Consider the following 16,170-nt stretch of genomic DNA (forward strand, 5'->3'; position numbering starts at 1 on the left):
ATTGTCACCACATTTTGTAGCTGCCCAGAGAGGTGGAGAACCTGTGTCGGAGACTGGTGCACATGCTTTCAAGGACTACATCGCACCTCCTCCCATTCACAGAAAACTTGATCAAGGCTTTGTCCCGCCTTAAAAAAGTGCTACAGAGCAGTTAACCGGTTTCCGGGGGATTCCAAAGTCATCTGGAAGAGCAGTATTTTTCAAAGCATTCTCTGTGGGCCACCTGCATTAGAAATTCCCCAGCTGCGTGTTAATACGGCAGACATACTGAATCACAATCTCTGGGAATAGGGCCAGGGAATCTGCATTTTCAGAACACTCTCCAAGGAATTCTGATGGACTGAAAGTCTGAGAAACACTGCTATAGAGTATTTTCATTGGCATACTAATCATGGTTTATTGGTAGTCTGGAAACCAGCAATAGCAATTTGTGAGGATATATAACAGAGATTGGCAAACTTTCTATAAGGGGCAGATAGTAAATAGTTTGGGCTTTGCCAGCCTTGTAAGGTTCTCTGTTACAACTACTTAACTCTGCTATTATATTGCAAAAGCAGCCACAGACAATCCCTAACAATTGGGCATTTCTGTGTTCCAGTAGGAGCCCTGGTGGCGCAGTGATTAGGAGATTGGCACTTACCCAAAAGGTCGGCAGTTTGAATCCACCAGCTGCTCCTTGGAAACCCTATGGGGCAGTTCTACTCTGTCCTGTAGGGTCGCTATAAGTCAGAATCGACTTGACGACAACGGGTTTGGTTTTCTGATTTTTTGGGGCCCTTGGTCTCTGGACTGTCTCTATTCCCTTCTATCTTTGCTTGATTGAATGGGTATCCAGTTCTTGCCTGGACTAGTCTCTTCCATGTAAAAAAGAAAAATCTTGCTAAGGTCAGCCAATAGGAACCAGCATATGTCATCAATTTGATTCTTTCCATCCACTCCCCCTAGAGCTGCAGACTCAGAAGGCTCATAGACCACCTTTCAGATTACTGCAGGTATAGGTTTTACTAAATATTTTGCCACTACATGCATAGATCTCCATCTTTCCAGCCTCTGAGATCAGCTTCCTCACTGGCTACTGCCTGCCTACCAAGCTGGTGCCACATATTTAGGCTGTTGCCATGGTAGCACCCCTCTTCAAGGTACTGACTTCTTTGTTAGTTCAGATAACACAGCGGCTTTAACAGGTAAACCTAAATTTCTATGTGATTCACACAACTAAATGTTTCTTTCTTACATCGTATTCTAATGCAGATGTTCTTTGTGATGTGGCCTTCCACTTGGTCATTCTGAGACCCAGGTTTTTCCATCTTGAAGCTCCGCCCTTCTGCAGGTCCTTACAGTCCTCTCCATCCAGGTGGCCATGGGGAAGGAGAACAGGTGCCTCTCATAGGATGTGCTTGGAAGCGATGCCCATCACTTCTGCTTATATTCTCGTGGCCAGAGCTCAGTCATGTGGCCACACTTAATGCAAGAGGAGCTAGGAAATGTAGTCACGCTGTGAGCCCAGGAGGAAAAGAGAACAGGTTTTGGTGAGCACATAGCAGTCTCTGCCTCATGGGCCAAAACTGCCTAGATTGATGGTCTAAAGTCCAAGTGGTTCATCAGGGAAGAGAATCTGCCTTGGTGCTCATGGGGGTGCTACCACGCATTAGCTAGTAAGATCCAAAAGATATGCAAATACCTTCATTAATGCAACCAACATTTATTGCATGTCTTCTCTGTGCCAGGCAGTGGGCAGACATTGGGGACCCGGAGGAAAACAAAGCTCTCGGAGCTCTTGGTGATCCCCTCCAATTGTAACCCTTGTGCTGGGTGCCTAGGGGCCAGAGAGCCTGGGGAGAGGATTTTTATGCCTGGCTTGGGTCCCTCCTGCAACCTGAGAAAAGCACCCTATATAGAACAGCCTGGCTCCCACCATTAGCAAGCACTCTGTCTGCAGTTTATTGGATGGAAATGTAATTAGGGAAAAGGGCAATAGATAGCAGACATTCTCTTTATGTCTTCCTTGGTTGTTTTCATAGGACATTGTTTTCCTTCAGTGAGGCTTCTAAGGGCGGTGGCTGCTCTAGGACTTAGGGTTCTCATCTTTTTTGTGTTTGTTTCTGGCTGTTAGCAGGGTTAGGGAGCTGCAGGAGGGCAGACAGCAGGATACCCCTACTATATGGCACTGTGTCTTAGAATCCCCTCGGTGGTAGTGAGGGCAGGAAGGGGGCACCCAGAGCCCAGCATCCTTGCTCTTTTCATGTCATTGTCTGTCGGTGTTAGGAGCTGCTGTTGCTGCTGATGATGATTGTGTAGTGGGCCCGACTAAAACTGAAGAGGTGTAGAGATCTGGGCAGACAGAAGGGGGAAGATGGTACAGTACATTTGGTCAGCAGCCACCAAGTATCTGCCCTGTGCCAGAGCTCTCTTCAAATGCATGGACGCTTCTCTCACTGGAGCCTGCCGTCTCTCGGTAACTCAGGTCCACCAGGGAAGGATCATGAAACTGATATATAGGGCAATGGCAATATTCTCCAGGAGGGTTTTCAAGGTGGACTAAGAAAATGGGCAGGGGGACATATTTAGCACAAGCCAGAATAGACCACAGAGGGAAGTTTTTAAATTTCTTTCAGAGATTTTTTGGTAGACAGCCATGTCACTAGAAGCAGGAAGGTAGCCTGGGTAGTATCTGGACACCTTTCCAAACTGCATTCATTGATTTGTTGCACATTTTCAGCTAAGGCAGTGAGGAATACAAAAGGTTAAATTTCTCATATAAGATTAATTCAGCCAACTCTGTGAAATGGTGGAAGCAGAATACCATTAGACTCTCTAATCTCATTTCTCTCATGCTGTCTTTCTTGGAGCCTATCAAATAGTGTCCTGGCAGAGAGTCAGTTCTTTGGATGCTGAACATCAGAGTCAGTCCCTTTCTGAACGTGCCGAGAGGGCTGTAATTTAGAAAATGTAGACTACCTTTTAAGGAAGGATGAAAAGGTACTAAATGCATCTTTCTTTGCATGTTAGATCTCAAATATTTTGGATATATTAAACATGTAATTCCTATGTAAGTTTATTTTCCTGTGTTTTATTAGAGTTATTTGCATGACTTATGTTTGAACAAAACTTATTAAAACTGTGTTTGTATATCCCTGGTGGTTTCATGAGTACTGTTTGGGGTCCTAAATATTAGTAACTATTCACTATGCCTTTTGAGTGTATAACTGGACACTGAAGATGTAAATGCAGTAACAATTGTGCCCCTGTTTTAATTGCTCTTCAACAATGCATGTGATTTTTCTTAGCCTTTTTTGGGGCAGGTAGGGAAGGAGTGGGAAATATTAGCTGCTGCTACGTAAACTAAATATTCACTGGAAGTTAGATTTTAGATTTTCTGTTAGTCCTGGTCTTTTTTCATATTGTCACATAAAAATCTTACATAAAAGTGGGGGAGGTGGGGCCTACCAGGATTCTGAATTTTTTTTATCCTATTTAAAACATAGCATTAAATACTGTCGGTTATTTTTATGTTGAATATTCGGGACGAAGAGACTCTTTTAAATGAAAGATAATTGCAAGATCTGGTTCAGCAGCTTTGTCCCTTGCCTCAAGTTTACTGCAGGGTTTCTATTCCCTTTGGTCATACAGAAATGAAATTATAAGCCACCAGTAGCATTGGAAATTTCAATCGATTCCAAATGACTAAATATTTAATTTAATCATTGCCTATAGTTCCAGGGATGACTCGGGCGTTTTTTTCTTTTTTTACTGAGGACTTCATGAAAGCCAGGCTCTGCAATGGCTGCTGAGGACTGTGTCTGTTGCAAGGAGGCTCCCCTGCAGTGAGGAGCTGGGGCACTGCAAGCCTGTTCCATAGCAGCCCTTTTTGCAAATGGTAGTCGATTTTTGCAGAAGGTTTGTGACCAGATCGCTATGTATAATACTGATGAAGCATTTTTGTTCCAGCTCTGTCTCGGAAGACCTAGGCTGTAGACGTGGGGATTTCAGTAGGAAACATTATGGATCTGTGGAGCTGGTAAGTTTACACTGTCTGTTCAGTGGTAGTACATTGATTTCGATTTAGAGAGGATCGCCAAGCTCATTAGATCTTTTGTTGTATATTTACTGTTAGACCATGTGGGTAGAGTGTAAGGATTGGATTGGAATAAATAACTATTAAAAGGCCATCAAAATTTGATCATCTTTATCTGTTTTTATTGTTACGTACTTTTAATCTTGTGTCTTCCAGTTTGTTAAAAATACACTGAGGCTTGGTATTTTTCTTAGTTGATGGTGTATATACTTAAATAAAATAATTTATGAATTAAGAAAAGTAGCAGTTGGTTTTTACATGATATTCTTCCTAAAAGTTTATAAATCTGGTTTTCAAGGTTTGAATATTATTGAAATACATATTCTGATTTTCTGTGCCCTTTGCTTTCTGGGTATGTGGTAGGAGTTAGAATATGTATGAGATTTTTTTTTTCTTGTTGAAAAGTATGTTGGTTGGATCAGATAAATGACTGTAACAGATGATACATTTCTGGAATGAAAATACCCATATTTTCCTTAATGAGAGACATTGGGGTTTTGTGTTATGGTTTTTAAAAATAGTATGTTTTCATTTTAAAAGAGGCTTAGTGAAAGCATATAATAGCCTCAGTTTTTTTAAGAGACAGAATTGTGATTTTTTTCCAATTGCATGGAAATGCGAACAAATGTTCAGGAAAATATGCTCATAAAATTCTGTTGATTATTTAATGCTATTAACATTATTAGCATTAAATACACTATTTTTATAGTTTCACAAAAAATGAATGCCTTGTATCCATTTGTATAGTACCCAATTATTCCCCATTAATATAAGCTGCTTTCTTGCAGGGCTTAAGTAGTAGAGAAATTTATACCAGAGCTGTGTGCCAATAGCATTCTACTTTAATTCAAGCATATATGACTTGACTTTGTAACTGGCCTGGGGCTGAGTAGTCTTGAAAATATAAAATAAGTAAGATATGGCTTTTCTTCTTACAGAACTTACTGCCCTCCAGCTGGGCAGATAAGATACATAAAATATCTAAAGAATGAAGTTACTCACATAATAGACATTGACTCAGTCAATGCCCGTTATATATCAGTCACTGGTGATACCAGGATGACTCGGACCACCACCTCTCCAGGTGGAGCATTTGCATAACTAAAATTCAGAGTGGGAGTTGGTAAATATGGTGAGAGAGATACTGATAGAACACAGTGAGGGTTGAGAAGAAGGAGGGACCAACCCATTCTAGCCAGGGATGTTGGGGAAGCGGCATGTAAGCCCTCGTGGAGAGCTGCAGAATGTGGGTTTGCGGTGAAAAGGATTAGACAGCAGATATGGGCAAGCAGCATGATTCTTGGCAGGGATGTATTCCAAGAGCAGTGAGGAAATGGTCCTGCCTAGCACAGAGTGTGAGGCAGCAGAGCTTAGTGGTTATGAAGCATACAAGCTCTGGAATCAGAGAGCTCTGTGTTCAGAGACCACCTCTTCTTCCACTTGTTACCTCTGTGACCAGGTCAAGTTACTTAATTTCTCTGAAATTCAGTGGTGCTTAAGAGCTTGTGCTCTGAAGTAATTCTTGTTTCATCATTTACTAGCTGCATGACTTGGGCTTCTTTTGGCCTCAGTTTTCTCATTTATAAAATAGGGATGTTAGTCTACCTCAGAGATGTTATGAGAATTAAAGTGAGATGATGCATATAAAGCGCATAAGCATAGTCCACGTTAACTGGCTGAAGTACTAAAGCTGAAATTCAGCAGCAAATGTGGAACCTTGACTGTCGGATAAAGACTGAACTTGATCTAATAAGTAACATGGAACTCTTGTAAACAGTGGTGATGAGAGTGGTGTTTGGGGGAGATAACATAGGTATGAAAGATGGATTCTTGTGGAAATCACCGAATATCAGAATGGGAAAGAACTTGAGAGCAGTGGTCCTCAAAACTTGAGCGGGCATCAGAATCACATGGAGAGCCTATTAAAACACATTGCTGGGCCCCACCCCCAGAGTTTCTGATTCAGTAGGTCTCGGATGGGGTTTCCGAATTTGCATTTCTAACAAGTTCCCAGGACCAAAATTGAAGAACCCCTGCCTTAGAGTATCCCACACATGTCATCAATTTTCCTCAGCTTGATGAGGCAGCTTATTGACCCATTTGCTTAATTCAATGAATTGTTCATTTCATTCCATTGAGGAATGGAAATTCTTTAATCCATTTGTTCAAGTTTTTCCTCTGGAACTATGATGCATTGTGTGTATGTTTATGTGTATTTATAACTGATTTTTAAACAATATTATAATAGTATTTTAATATAATAAATTAAAAATGTATTTCAGAATCCCTTGTATAGTCTCACCGCCTTAGCGTAGCAACTATTTTCATTCTCTCTCGGTACCTTCCAATCTTTATAGCTACAAACCTAATTTTTTACATGGTTGTAATCAAATTTTATATTTAATTTTGCATTCTTTTTTCATTTAACTATATTTTGTAAATACCTTCTTCTGTCTATATAGCCTTCAGACTTACCATTTTAATGGCTGCATGATAGCCCAACATGGTGATAAGCCATTATTTGTGTAACAATTTTCCTTCTTTTGTAAAATAAGGTTGTTTCTGGTTTCCCCATGTTATAAGTGACATATGTACTGGTGGTTGAACTGGTGAGAATACCGGATGGAGTAAAGCTCCATTTCTGATATCTAGAGGTCTTTTGAAATTCTGACTCCACTATTTTAAGGGAAAAGACATTCCTCTCACCTCTGAAGAACAGAATATTATTAAATTAAAAATATTTTTATGTGTTCTGTGTTCGTGAGAAAGTGGGTTTAACTTTTCTTATACCTGGCTTGACAAAAATTGTTGGGAACTCAATAAATCTTGGACACAAACTTAGGAGAAGGATATCCCAGATTCTATAAAATTGAAATTTTATCATAAAATCTCCTGACCTTGAACAAATTAGGTATAATAAGTCTTTGTGAAGAACTAAGCTTGGGCATTCAAATCAGTAATGAGGACAGATTTAGGGGCTTAGTTCCTTAGGTTTAAATTGGGTATAAATATGGTGAGGCATGAATGCCCAGGTCTCTACTGATTAATGGAAAAGCTTCTTAGCCCTCATTCAGCAAATATTTATTGAAGGCCTACCATGTTATCAGGTAGGCACTGGAGGGTGGGGGGGAGGGCAGGTTTTCTGTTTTCCTGGAGCTGTAGTCTAACTTTAGATATCAACTGCCTCAGACTTTAGTCCCCAGGCTGCTTCTTAACTGGATCCCAGCTGTGTTCCTTGCCTTAATCAGGAATTGTTTGGTTGCAAGGAACAGAGATCCACTCAGTCTATCTTGAGTATAGTTTCCTGAAAGGATGTGGGTGAATCTCACAGAAACGAAGTGCAGGAAGCACAGCTGGCTCTCATGTGACTGGAAAGTCATAAAGCAGCTATTTTCTCTCTTTCTCCCTGGTCCATGATTTCTCATCTTGACTTTTCTCTGCATGTCTGTACCATTCTCCTCTTGCAGACCAGCTTCCCTTGTTTCTACAGTTGTCCTTTTCTAGTCCATTCTCCCTGATATTCAGAGTGATTTTAAAATGTTGACAACACAATGTCTTCTCTTAAAACTCTTCAGTGGCTGCCCATTGCACATCAAGTCCAAACCCTTTACCAAGCCCTACAAGAACCTGTGTGATCCCTGCTCTGCCTTCCTCCTACACCCTTTCTCATGCCACTCAACTTGCTGTGCTTTGGTTTCCAGCATACACTGAGGTCTTCCCTGTCCTAGGGCCTCTGCACTTCCTGTGCTCTCTCCCTGGAATGGGTTTCCCCAGCACTTCTCATGGCGAGTCTCAGCTTACATACCACTTTCTCAGGTCTTCCCTGACCACCCTATTTAAAGTCTCCCCTCGCTTGCTATTCTCAACTCAGCATCCTATTTATTTTCTTAATAGTGCTTATCACAATCTGTATTTATTTTATTTATTTATTTATTTACCAGTCTTTTGTTTACTAGAGATATTGTATTTCTAGACCCTGGCACAGGACCTGACACATACTAAGTTCTCATTAAATGTTTTTTTTTTTTTAATTACTAAATTGATTTCCTCCCTCTGCCCCTCCCCCGTCTCACTGATCTTATAGCTCTATTGCCCACCATAGTCTGTTCATTCTTGTATTTGAATTTCAAATTCCAAATAGAAAAAATACTAAGATTGCTTCCTCTTGGTTCAGGTATCTGTTTCTGATTCAAATAATTGTGTTTAAGGTGGTGAGGTGTGTGGTATATATAAACATGGCCTCTTAGACTCATCCTCTCAGCAAGGTTTGTAGATAGAGAAGTGTCTCTGAAGAGGGTATAGACAAAAGTCAGTTTCAAAGAAGAGCATGAGTTAGGCTGGAACCCAAAATGTGCCTACAGCATTCCCTCATAGAGTAGATGATTTTAAAAGCAGGTGGTAAAAAATTCTTTCTCTGCTGGTGGACTCTTATCACTGCCACTTTTTTTTTTTTTTTAATACTATAACAAGGATAAAGATTATAAGCTTCTTAAAAATAGGGACCATGGCTGTGTAACACTGTATCCCCAAGCACAGAGCTTAACATTAGTTACTTAATATATAATGATTAAATAATGAATGGCCCAATTTGGTTGAAATTAGAGAGTAGCCTAACCCATCAAAAATAAATAAAGGAACTAAATGTGCACACCAGCCCAGGGGCAAGGATGAGAAGGCAGGAGGGGACAGGAAAGCTGGTAACAGGAACCCAAGGGTGAGAAGGGGAGAGTATTGACATGATGTGGGTTTAGCAACCAATGTCGCAAAACAGTATGTGTATTAATTGTTTAATGAGAAACTAATTTGCTCCATAAATCTTCATCTGAAAGTACAATAAAAAAGTTTGGGAGGTGGGGAACAAACTAGAACTGGAAAAATTACAGATCAAAGCCCTGCTAGAAACCTAATCTCCATCTTAGAAAACAGCATAGCAACCAAATCTCTTGCCTGTAGGATTTTGAGCAGACTCAGAAACAGTGGTGACCTGTTCAAAGATGGTGGCCGTCTACACTGCTTTGAATGTGTGTCACTCTCCACAGTCCTGCCAATAATCCAGTCTCATGCATCGGGCTCATGAAGGGGCTGTCTACGCCTCTTCCGAGTCTCCTTTTCCAGGGCTTTGACGAGTAGTTTTTCCCGTTCCAGTTTTCATTCCAGATCATCCAAATTGTAAAAATAAATAAATAAAGGAAAGGGAAAAACAAACCTCGTCGAGGAAAAGCAACCGTATTTAGGGGGATCACTTAAATACACTTAGGCTCATTAGCTTGCAGCACCTTCTATTTAAAATGTATACCATTTTCCTCTGATAAATTGAAAGTAAGGGTCTCTCGTAGCAGCATTCTAAGCAAGGCACTGCTATGACACCATCAACCATTCTTCATCACTTTATCAAAATCTGTCAAGAAAAACGTAAGATTATTTGTAGTTTTATTGATCTTTTCTTGGCCTTTGACACAGTGGTTAGGAAACTGATGTGCTACAAATGATAAATGCTATGGGCACAATATAGACCTCTCCCCTGTCCCAGCCCAGCTACTGATTCTCAGACAACCCCGCATCTTTTCTTTTTTTTTATTGTACTTTAGGTGAAGTTTTACAGAACAAATAGTTTTCTCATTAAACAGTTAATACACATATTGTTTTGTGACAATGGTTAACAACCCCATGACATGTTAACACTGTCCCTTCTCAACTTTGAGATTCCTATTACTAGCCTTCCTGCCCCCTCCTGCCTTCTAGTCCTTGTCTGTGAGCTGTTGTGCCCCATTAGTCTTGTTTTGTTTCACGGGGCTGTCTAACCTTTGGCTAAAGGGTAAACCTCAAGAGTGACTTCATTACTGACCTAAAAGGGTGTCCAGGGGCCATACTCTTGGGGTTTCTGCAGTCTCTGTCAGGCCAGTAAGTCTGGTCTTTTTTTATGAGTTAGAATTTTGTTTACATTTTTCTCCAGCTGTGTCCGGAACCCTCTGTTGTGATCCCTGTCAGAGCAGTCAGTGGTGGTAGCCGGGCACCATCTAGTTGTATTGGACTCAGTCTGGTGGAGGCCGTGGTAGTTGTGGTCCATTAGTCCTTTGGACTAATCTTTCCCTTGTATCTTGTTTTCTTCATTCTCCCTTGCTCCCGAAGGGGTGAGACCAGTGGAGTATCTTAGATGGCTGCTCACAGGCTTTTAAGACCCCAAACACTACTCACCAAGGTAGAATGTAGAACATTTTGTTTATAGACTATATTATGCCATGAGCTAGATGTTCCCCGAGCCCACATCTTGATACTTTTAGGGAAGTGTCCATCTGCAGGTAATTTCAAGTCAGGATTATATATAGTAGTATGTTGTCCATTCATTTTTAAACTTACTTGTTAATCACTCAAACCTGCATTTGAATGAGCTGAATGCATGCTCCCCTACTGTATAGGAAAGAAATACATAAATGCTTCTCTATGATGATAACATGGTTTTCTCGTTATAAACTTAGGGTGACCTCAAAGGTTATCTGGCTGTGCTATCTAATTTCTAGCAAAAGAACGGTTTATGATGAACTTGCTTGGCATCTGCAGTTTTCAACATTTGAGGTTTTGATTATTTGAGAAGGACTTGTGAAGTCTGATATGTCATAATTTGTATTTTTGCTCAGGCATCAATTTGAATTGTGCCTGTGGGACTGTTGTGCAGAATGATGACACTGGCTAAGGAGTGATTTAGCTGCCTGTCCAGCGTCCCAAACACAGCACAGTTTTGTTTTCTGTTCAGAGTTGAGTAGGCTTTTTGTTTTCATAGGCATTTTATGGGAGAAATTATATGCTATGTAGTGTTACCCAGTTGAGAGATTAGTGAAGGTACCAGCATATTTCCGAAGGAACATCAAAACATCAAGACTTCAGCATTCTAAAAGTAAAACCATAATTTTGGCAGATGTTCTCCAACATTTACCTGGCTTGTGGCTAAGTCTTATATAACATATAGGTACCTCAAGGCACAACATTTATTTTGACATGTTCACCAACAGATTATCATGGTTTAAAACTGTGAGTGCTTTATTGATATTTTTGATGCCTTTGTGGGTGATTGGTAGTGCTGACTCTGAAACTTTTCCACAATAACATTACTGCAACCATTTTCTGTGATGTAGAACTTTGAGACCTTAACAATATAATTATGTATGAAACAGAATGGGACCAGAAATCTTTTATTACGATTATTGTTTTGTTATTATTCGTCAACATTTACTAAGTGCTTACTGTGTTCCAGTCACTGTGCATTTGAATACATTTACCGATTTAATCCTCACCGACGACCGTATGAGATAAGTTTTATTTGATTATGCTACACACTTTGGATCCTCAGAAGACATTTGTGGAGATTGAATGGATTTCCATTTAACTGATGAGCTCAGAAAGGTCTCACAGCTAGTAATTGGCAGTGCTAGCATTTAAACCCAGGTCTGTCTAACTCCAAGAGCCCCTGTGCTTAATCTCTTAATATGCTTTTATAGCTCTACCTCTTATAGACTGTTTTCTGAGAAAACCATGTTGATTAACAGAGCAAATACCTCTGCCTTTAGTCAACAGCATATAGTTGCTCTGCTCTAGGATTTTGCTTGAACATGTAATCGCAAACTCTCTTCTGTCCAAATCTTAACAAAAGCTTGGTTTTAAGAAAAATGTTTATGAAGAATTATCCAAAGAGATGTCCATGCCTTAAATGGTTTAAATTTAATTCCTGGTTAGAGCCCAACCATAGATAGCTGCAAACATTTGGCCTGCCTTTCTTGGCCCTTCTTGGGCTTACTTTTCTTGATTTGTGCCTTGGCATTGTGCCTTTAACTTGTATTGATGGACAGAGTGGAAAACAGCCATATGGGCCTTCAAGATGTGTTTCTTACAGGATGCTGTTGAGGCTTTTTCTCAGTCTATCCCCACAGTGTCTCCTTTAAGAGGATCTAGGAGAAAAGTTTTTCTCAGGACTGAAAAGTACCATGTTTCTCCTGAGAAGCTGATTCGCTTTTAACTTTATAGGCACTGGGAATCCTATAAATGCCTACCGCCCAACCCCCTCACCCCCATACCCCTGCTCTTTGCACAGGCCTCTAGGAAGCTCAGAACCCTATTTATGGTTTGCCTATAGCAGCCTTACAGGACTTTCTGACACACATCCTAATCTTATTCTGTTGTTTTCAGTTTATCTGCCCACATCTGATTTTCCCTTGTTCCAAGTTTGTTCTTTATCTGATTTCATCCTTTGAGTGAGATATGTTTCAGTAAGCTGCTTTAAATCCTTTCGTTTTGTGTTTTTATGAAGAAGGGCATAAATTAAAAAAAAGTATTTCTATATCCAGCCCTTAACAGCATATCCTTCCATCCCCCATTGATAGTCTGATGTATAGAATGGTTGTGTCTGTCTCCTCTCCACCATACTTTTTGGTATGGAGTGACTTTATGAGCTGTTTTCCTAGGATCAGTAAAGCTTGGAGAGAATTAGTACTTGACCAGCCATTTGGTGACCATCTTGAGCACTGAGCTCTGTGTTAATAATATGGATAGTTGAGGCACACAACTGTACCAAATCCACTAGCTAAACACACACCAAAATAAGAATACCAGACAAGTCCTCCATATTTTCCCAGAAAACATCAACCTTGGAAATAGCCACTTCAATGATATTTGGCTCTCCAGCTTCACAACTAGAACTGCAAACATGCCATTTTTCCTTCCTATGGGTCCTGGTTTGCATATGTTCTTCCTGGTGGCCACACAAGTCTTCTATTCCTGTGCTGCCCAAATCTTTTCTCCCAGGGTTATCCTCTTTGCACCTCTGTGCTTCCCTGCTTCTGCTGCAACCTCAGCTCAGCTCTGGCTCCCATACTTTCTGCTGGTATCATGAGGTCTTTGTCCTTTGACTCCAGTGGTTTTCAACTGGCAGAATATAGTACCCTGGTATCCTATAAACACTTTCAAATTTTGATCAATTTATAAAAGTTAGTTTTTTATATAAACAGAGGTATAAACTGTTAACACATTGGTTTTTACTTGGTTGATTCTTTTTTTTTATTTATAAATTTTGTTTATTTTGTTGTCATTGTTGTTGAAAATACACAGCAAAACATACCTCAATTCAACAGTTTCTACATGGACAATTTAGTGACATTGATTACATTGTTCTAGTTGTGCAACCATTCTCACCCTTCTTTTCTGAGTTGTTCCTCCCTCATTAACATAAACTCACTGCCCCCTAAGGTTCCTGTCTAATCTTTCAAGTTGCTGTTGTCAATTTGATCCCGTATAGGTAGTTCTTAAAAGAGCGTAATGCCCAAGGCAGACATTTTTTACTAGTTAAGTTAAACTATTGTTTGGTTTTAAGATGACTTCAGGGGATATATTTGGTTTAAAGTTTAAAGATTATCTCAGGACAGTAGTTTTCGGGGTTCATCCACCGTCCATGGCTCCAGAGAGTCTATAGTCCATGAGAATTTTAAATTCTTTTCTGTATTTTCCCCCTTTCGATCAAAGATTCCTCTATGTTCAGTAATGGTAGCTGAGTACCATCCGGTTCTTCTGGTCTTCTGGCAGAAGAGGCAGTTGTTCATGGAGGCAATTAGCCACACATTCCATATCCTCCTTCTATTCCTGACTCTCCTTCTTCCTCTGTTGTTCAAGGTGAATGAAGACCAATTGTTGTGCTTTAGATGGCCACTTGTCAGCTTTTAAGACCCCAGGCACTACTCAACTAAGAGGCAGAACAGAAGCACTAAACACATTATTAGGCCAGTTAACTGGGATGTCCCATGAAACCATAACCCTAACCTTCTAAACCAAGGAACCAAATCCTATGAGGTATTTAGTTGTACATAAGCAGCCTCAGCAGCTTCTCTCTCTCTCTCTTTTTTTTTTTGGTCATTGTTTTAAATATATCTGTCATACGACTTTTGCCAATTCAACTTTTTACAGATGTACAACTTGATAGCGATTGCAATAATCGGCTATGCAGCCCTACCCTTAATCAATCCAATTTTCCATCACCGTTAACCCCCCTTTTCCCTCCTCCCTACCACCCCTGGTAACCACTAATAAACGCTGGTCTCTATACGTTTGCCTTTTCTTGTCTTTTTATATAAGTGAGGTCTTACAATATTTGTCCTTTTATGATTGGCTTATTTCACTCAGCATAATGTCTTCAAGCTCCATCCATACTGTAGCATGTATCAAGACTTCAGTTCTCCTACTGGGTGAGTAGTATTCCATTGTATATATGTACCACATTTTGTTTATCCCTTCATCTGCTGATGGGTATTTAGGTTGTTTCTACTGTTTGGCTATTGTGAATAGTGCTGTACTTGTTGATTCTTCAGTATAGGAAATCAAGTAGAACAGTTTTCTACATTGATTGTGGCTTCTTTTATACTCAGGAGGCAAAATTCTCATGTGTGTCTCTAAATACACAGTCTTTTGGGTGCATGTTTGATCATAGCCCTTGCCTCTCACTTCTTTCTTGTACCCAAGTGATCTTTGCCCTATACCATATCCTATCACATGCTTGGCCTCAACTTTCATATTGGTAAGACCATCTGCAGAAGCACTATCATCAGTTGTAGCAAAAGTAAATTTTGAACTTGATCAAAATATATAATGTTATATACCTTTGTATACTGCTCTGCTGAATAGAAAATATGTTCAGTTTTCCAAAAGTTGCTTCTTAAGAAACTGTGTTTACTTTTGAATTTATGCAGGTCTGTCATTAAAAGTGCAGTATTTGGTAGTGTGTCACGAACACACACTTACTTCTTTTGGTGCTATTAAAGTTGAAAAGGAATTTTATCTTTTTGCCAACCTTTCAGATGTGGGCTGTGAACATTCTAGAACATTTGAGATTTCATGCAGTTTTCTCTCAGTGCCCCTAAACTGAGACCGTGGTCCTTCAGCTTTTTCCTGTCTCAGGGCAAGTCCTCTGTGTTCTTAGGGTGCACACACATTCACAGCTTGGAGCAGCTTTTTCTCTTTTTTTATTTTCCCCCACTAAGTGAATTTAGGGAAAATCGTACAAAAAATCCAGTGTAACCGCCATGATCGGCTTACCAAAAAGGGCTCACGGTTTTGTGCCCCTAGTGTTACTGTTGAGCCACAACTAATATTCTTATATTTATATTGAACTGTTTTACCAATTTAATTAAAGCAGTTACTTAGGATTCCTTTATGAGTAAAAAAGGATTATATGCTTTTTGGTCTCAGCTCTTTAATTGATCTATTGCAGTTGTCACTATGTTACAGTCTTTTAAAATATAATCTCAAATTGTGTTTGCTTAATAGATGTCAAGTCCTTCAATTACTTTGGGAGTACATTTCAGCCACTTTCTAAATTCTCTTTTTAATCTCTGTGATGATTCTACACTCTGCCTTCTGACTTTCTCCTTTTGATGCCTCCCCTTGTACTCCACTAAACTGCTTTTGCCAAGGTCACCAAAGACCTCCTTGCTACTAAACCTAAACCCAGTTGATGCTTCTCATTCTTTATCTCATGTGACCTCTCTGCAGCATTGGGTGCTGTTGAAACTTTCTTCTACCTAGGTGTCTGTGTCTCCACACTCTCAAATTTTTCCTCCTGCTTCACCTTCTATGCTTCTTTAAGGAGTTCCTTTTCTTCTGCCTGTCCCTTAAGTGTTGATGCTCCTCAGAGTTCTGTCTCAGGCACTCTTCTCACTCTACACACACACACAGACACACACACACAGACTCTCTCTCTCTTTCTCTGTGATCTTTCGTATGCCCATGGCTTCATTTTCTGCCGTTAAACTGGTGACACCTAGATCCATATATTCTATCCAGATCTTTATCCTAATTGCCTACTGGACATCTCTACCGGGATGGCCTATAGGCACCCAATCCTCAACTTGCCCAGAACTGAACTCATCATCACCGCTCTTCCCCCACTCCAAACCTGCTCTCAGTGAATGGCACTACCCTGCTTTAGTTGCTAATTCCAGAAACCAGGACATCACTCTATCCACCTCTTTAAAATCCCATGCCCTATATCCAGTCTATTACCAAATCTTGTTTTATGTACTAAATAGATTTCATAGTCAAATTTCTTTTTATTCACGTGC

At 40.1% G+C, this 16,170-nt stretch overlaps 1 protein-coding gene across 1 annotated transcript in view; it reads left to right on the forward strand.

Annotated features, from left to right (window-relative positions):
- Positions 1 to 3,874: 3,874 nt before the first annotated feature.
- The window catches only part of GARNL3 (GTPase activating Rap/RanGAP domain like 3), a 148,637-nt gene continuing 136,341 nt past the window's right edge, over positions 3,875 to 16,170 (forward strand). Inside the window, exon 1 of the mRNA XM_004375683.2 lies at positions 3,875 to 4,018. Within this exon, the coding sequence (XP_004375740.1) occupies positions 3,875 to 4,018 (144 nt within the window). The remainder of the gene's footprint in view (positions 4,019 to 16,170) is intronic.

Source organism: Trichechus manatus, unplaced genomic scaffold (genome assembly GCF_000243295.1).
Source record: "Trichechus manatus latirostris isolate Lorelei unplaced genomic scaffold, TriManLat1.0 scaffold00038, whole genome shotgun sequence".
Lineage (NCBI taxonomy): Eukaryota > Metazoa > Chordata > Mammalia > Sirenia > Trichechidae > Trichechus > Trichechus manatus.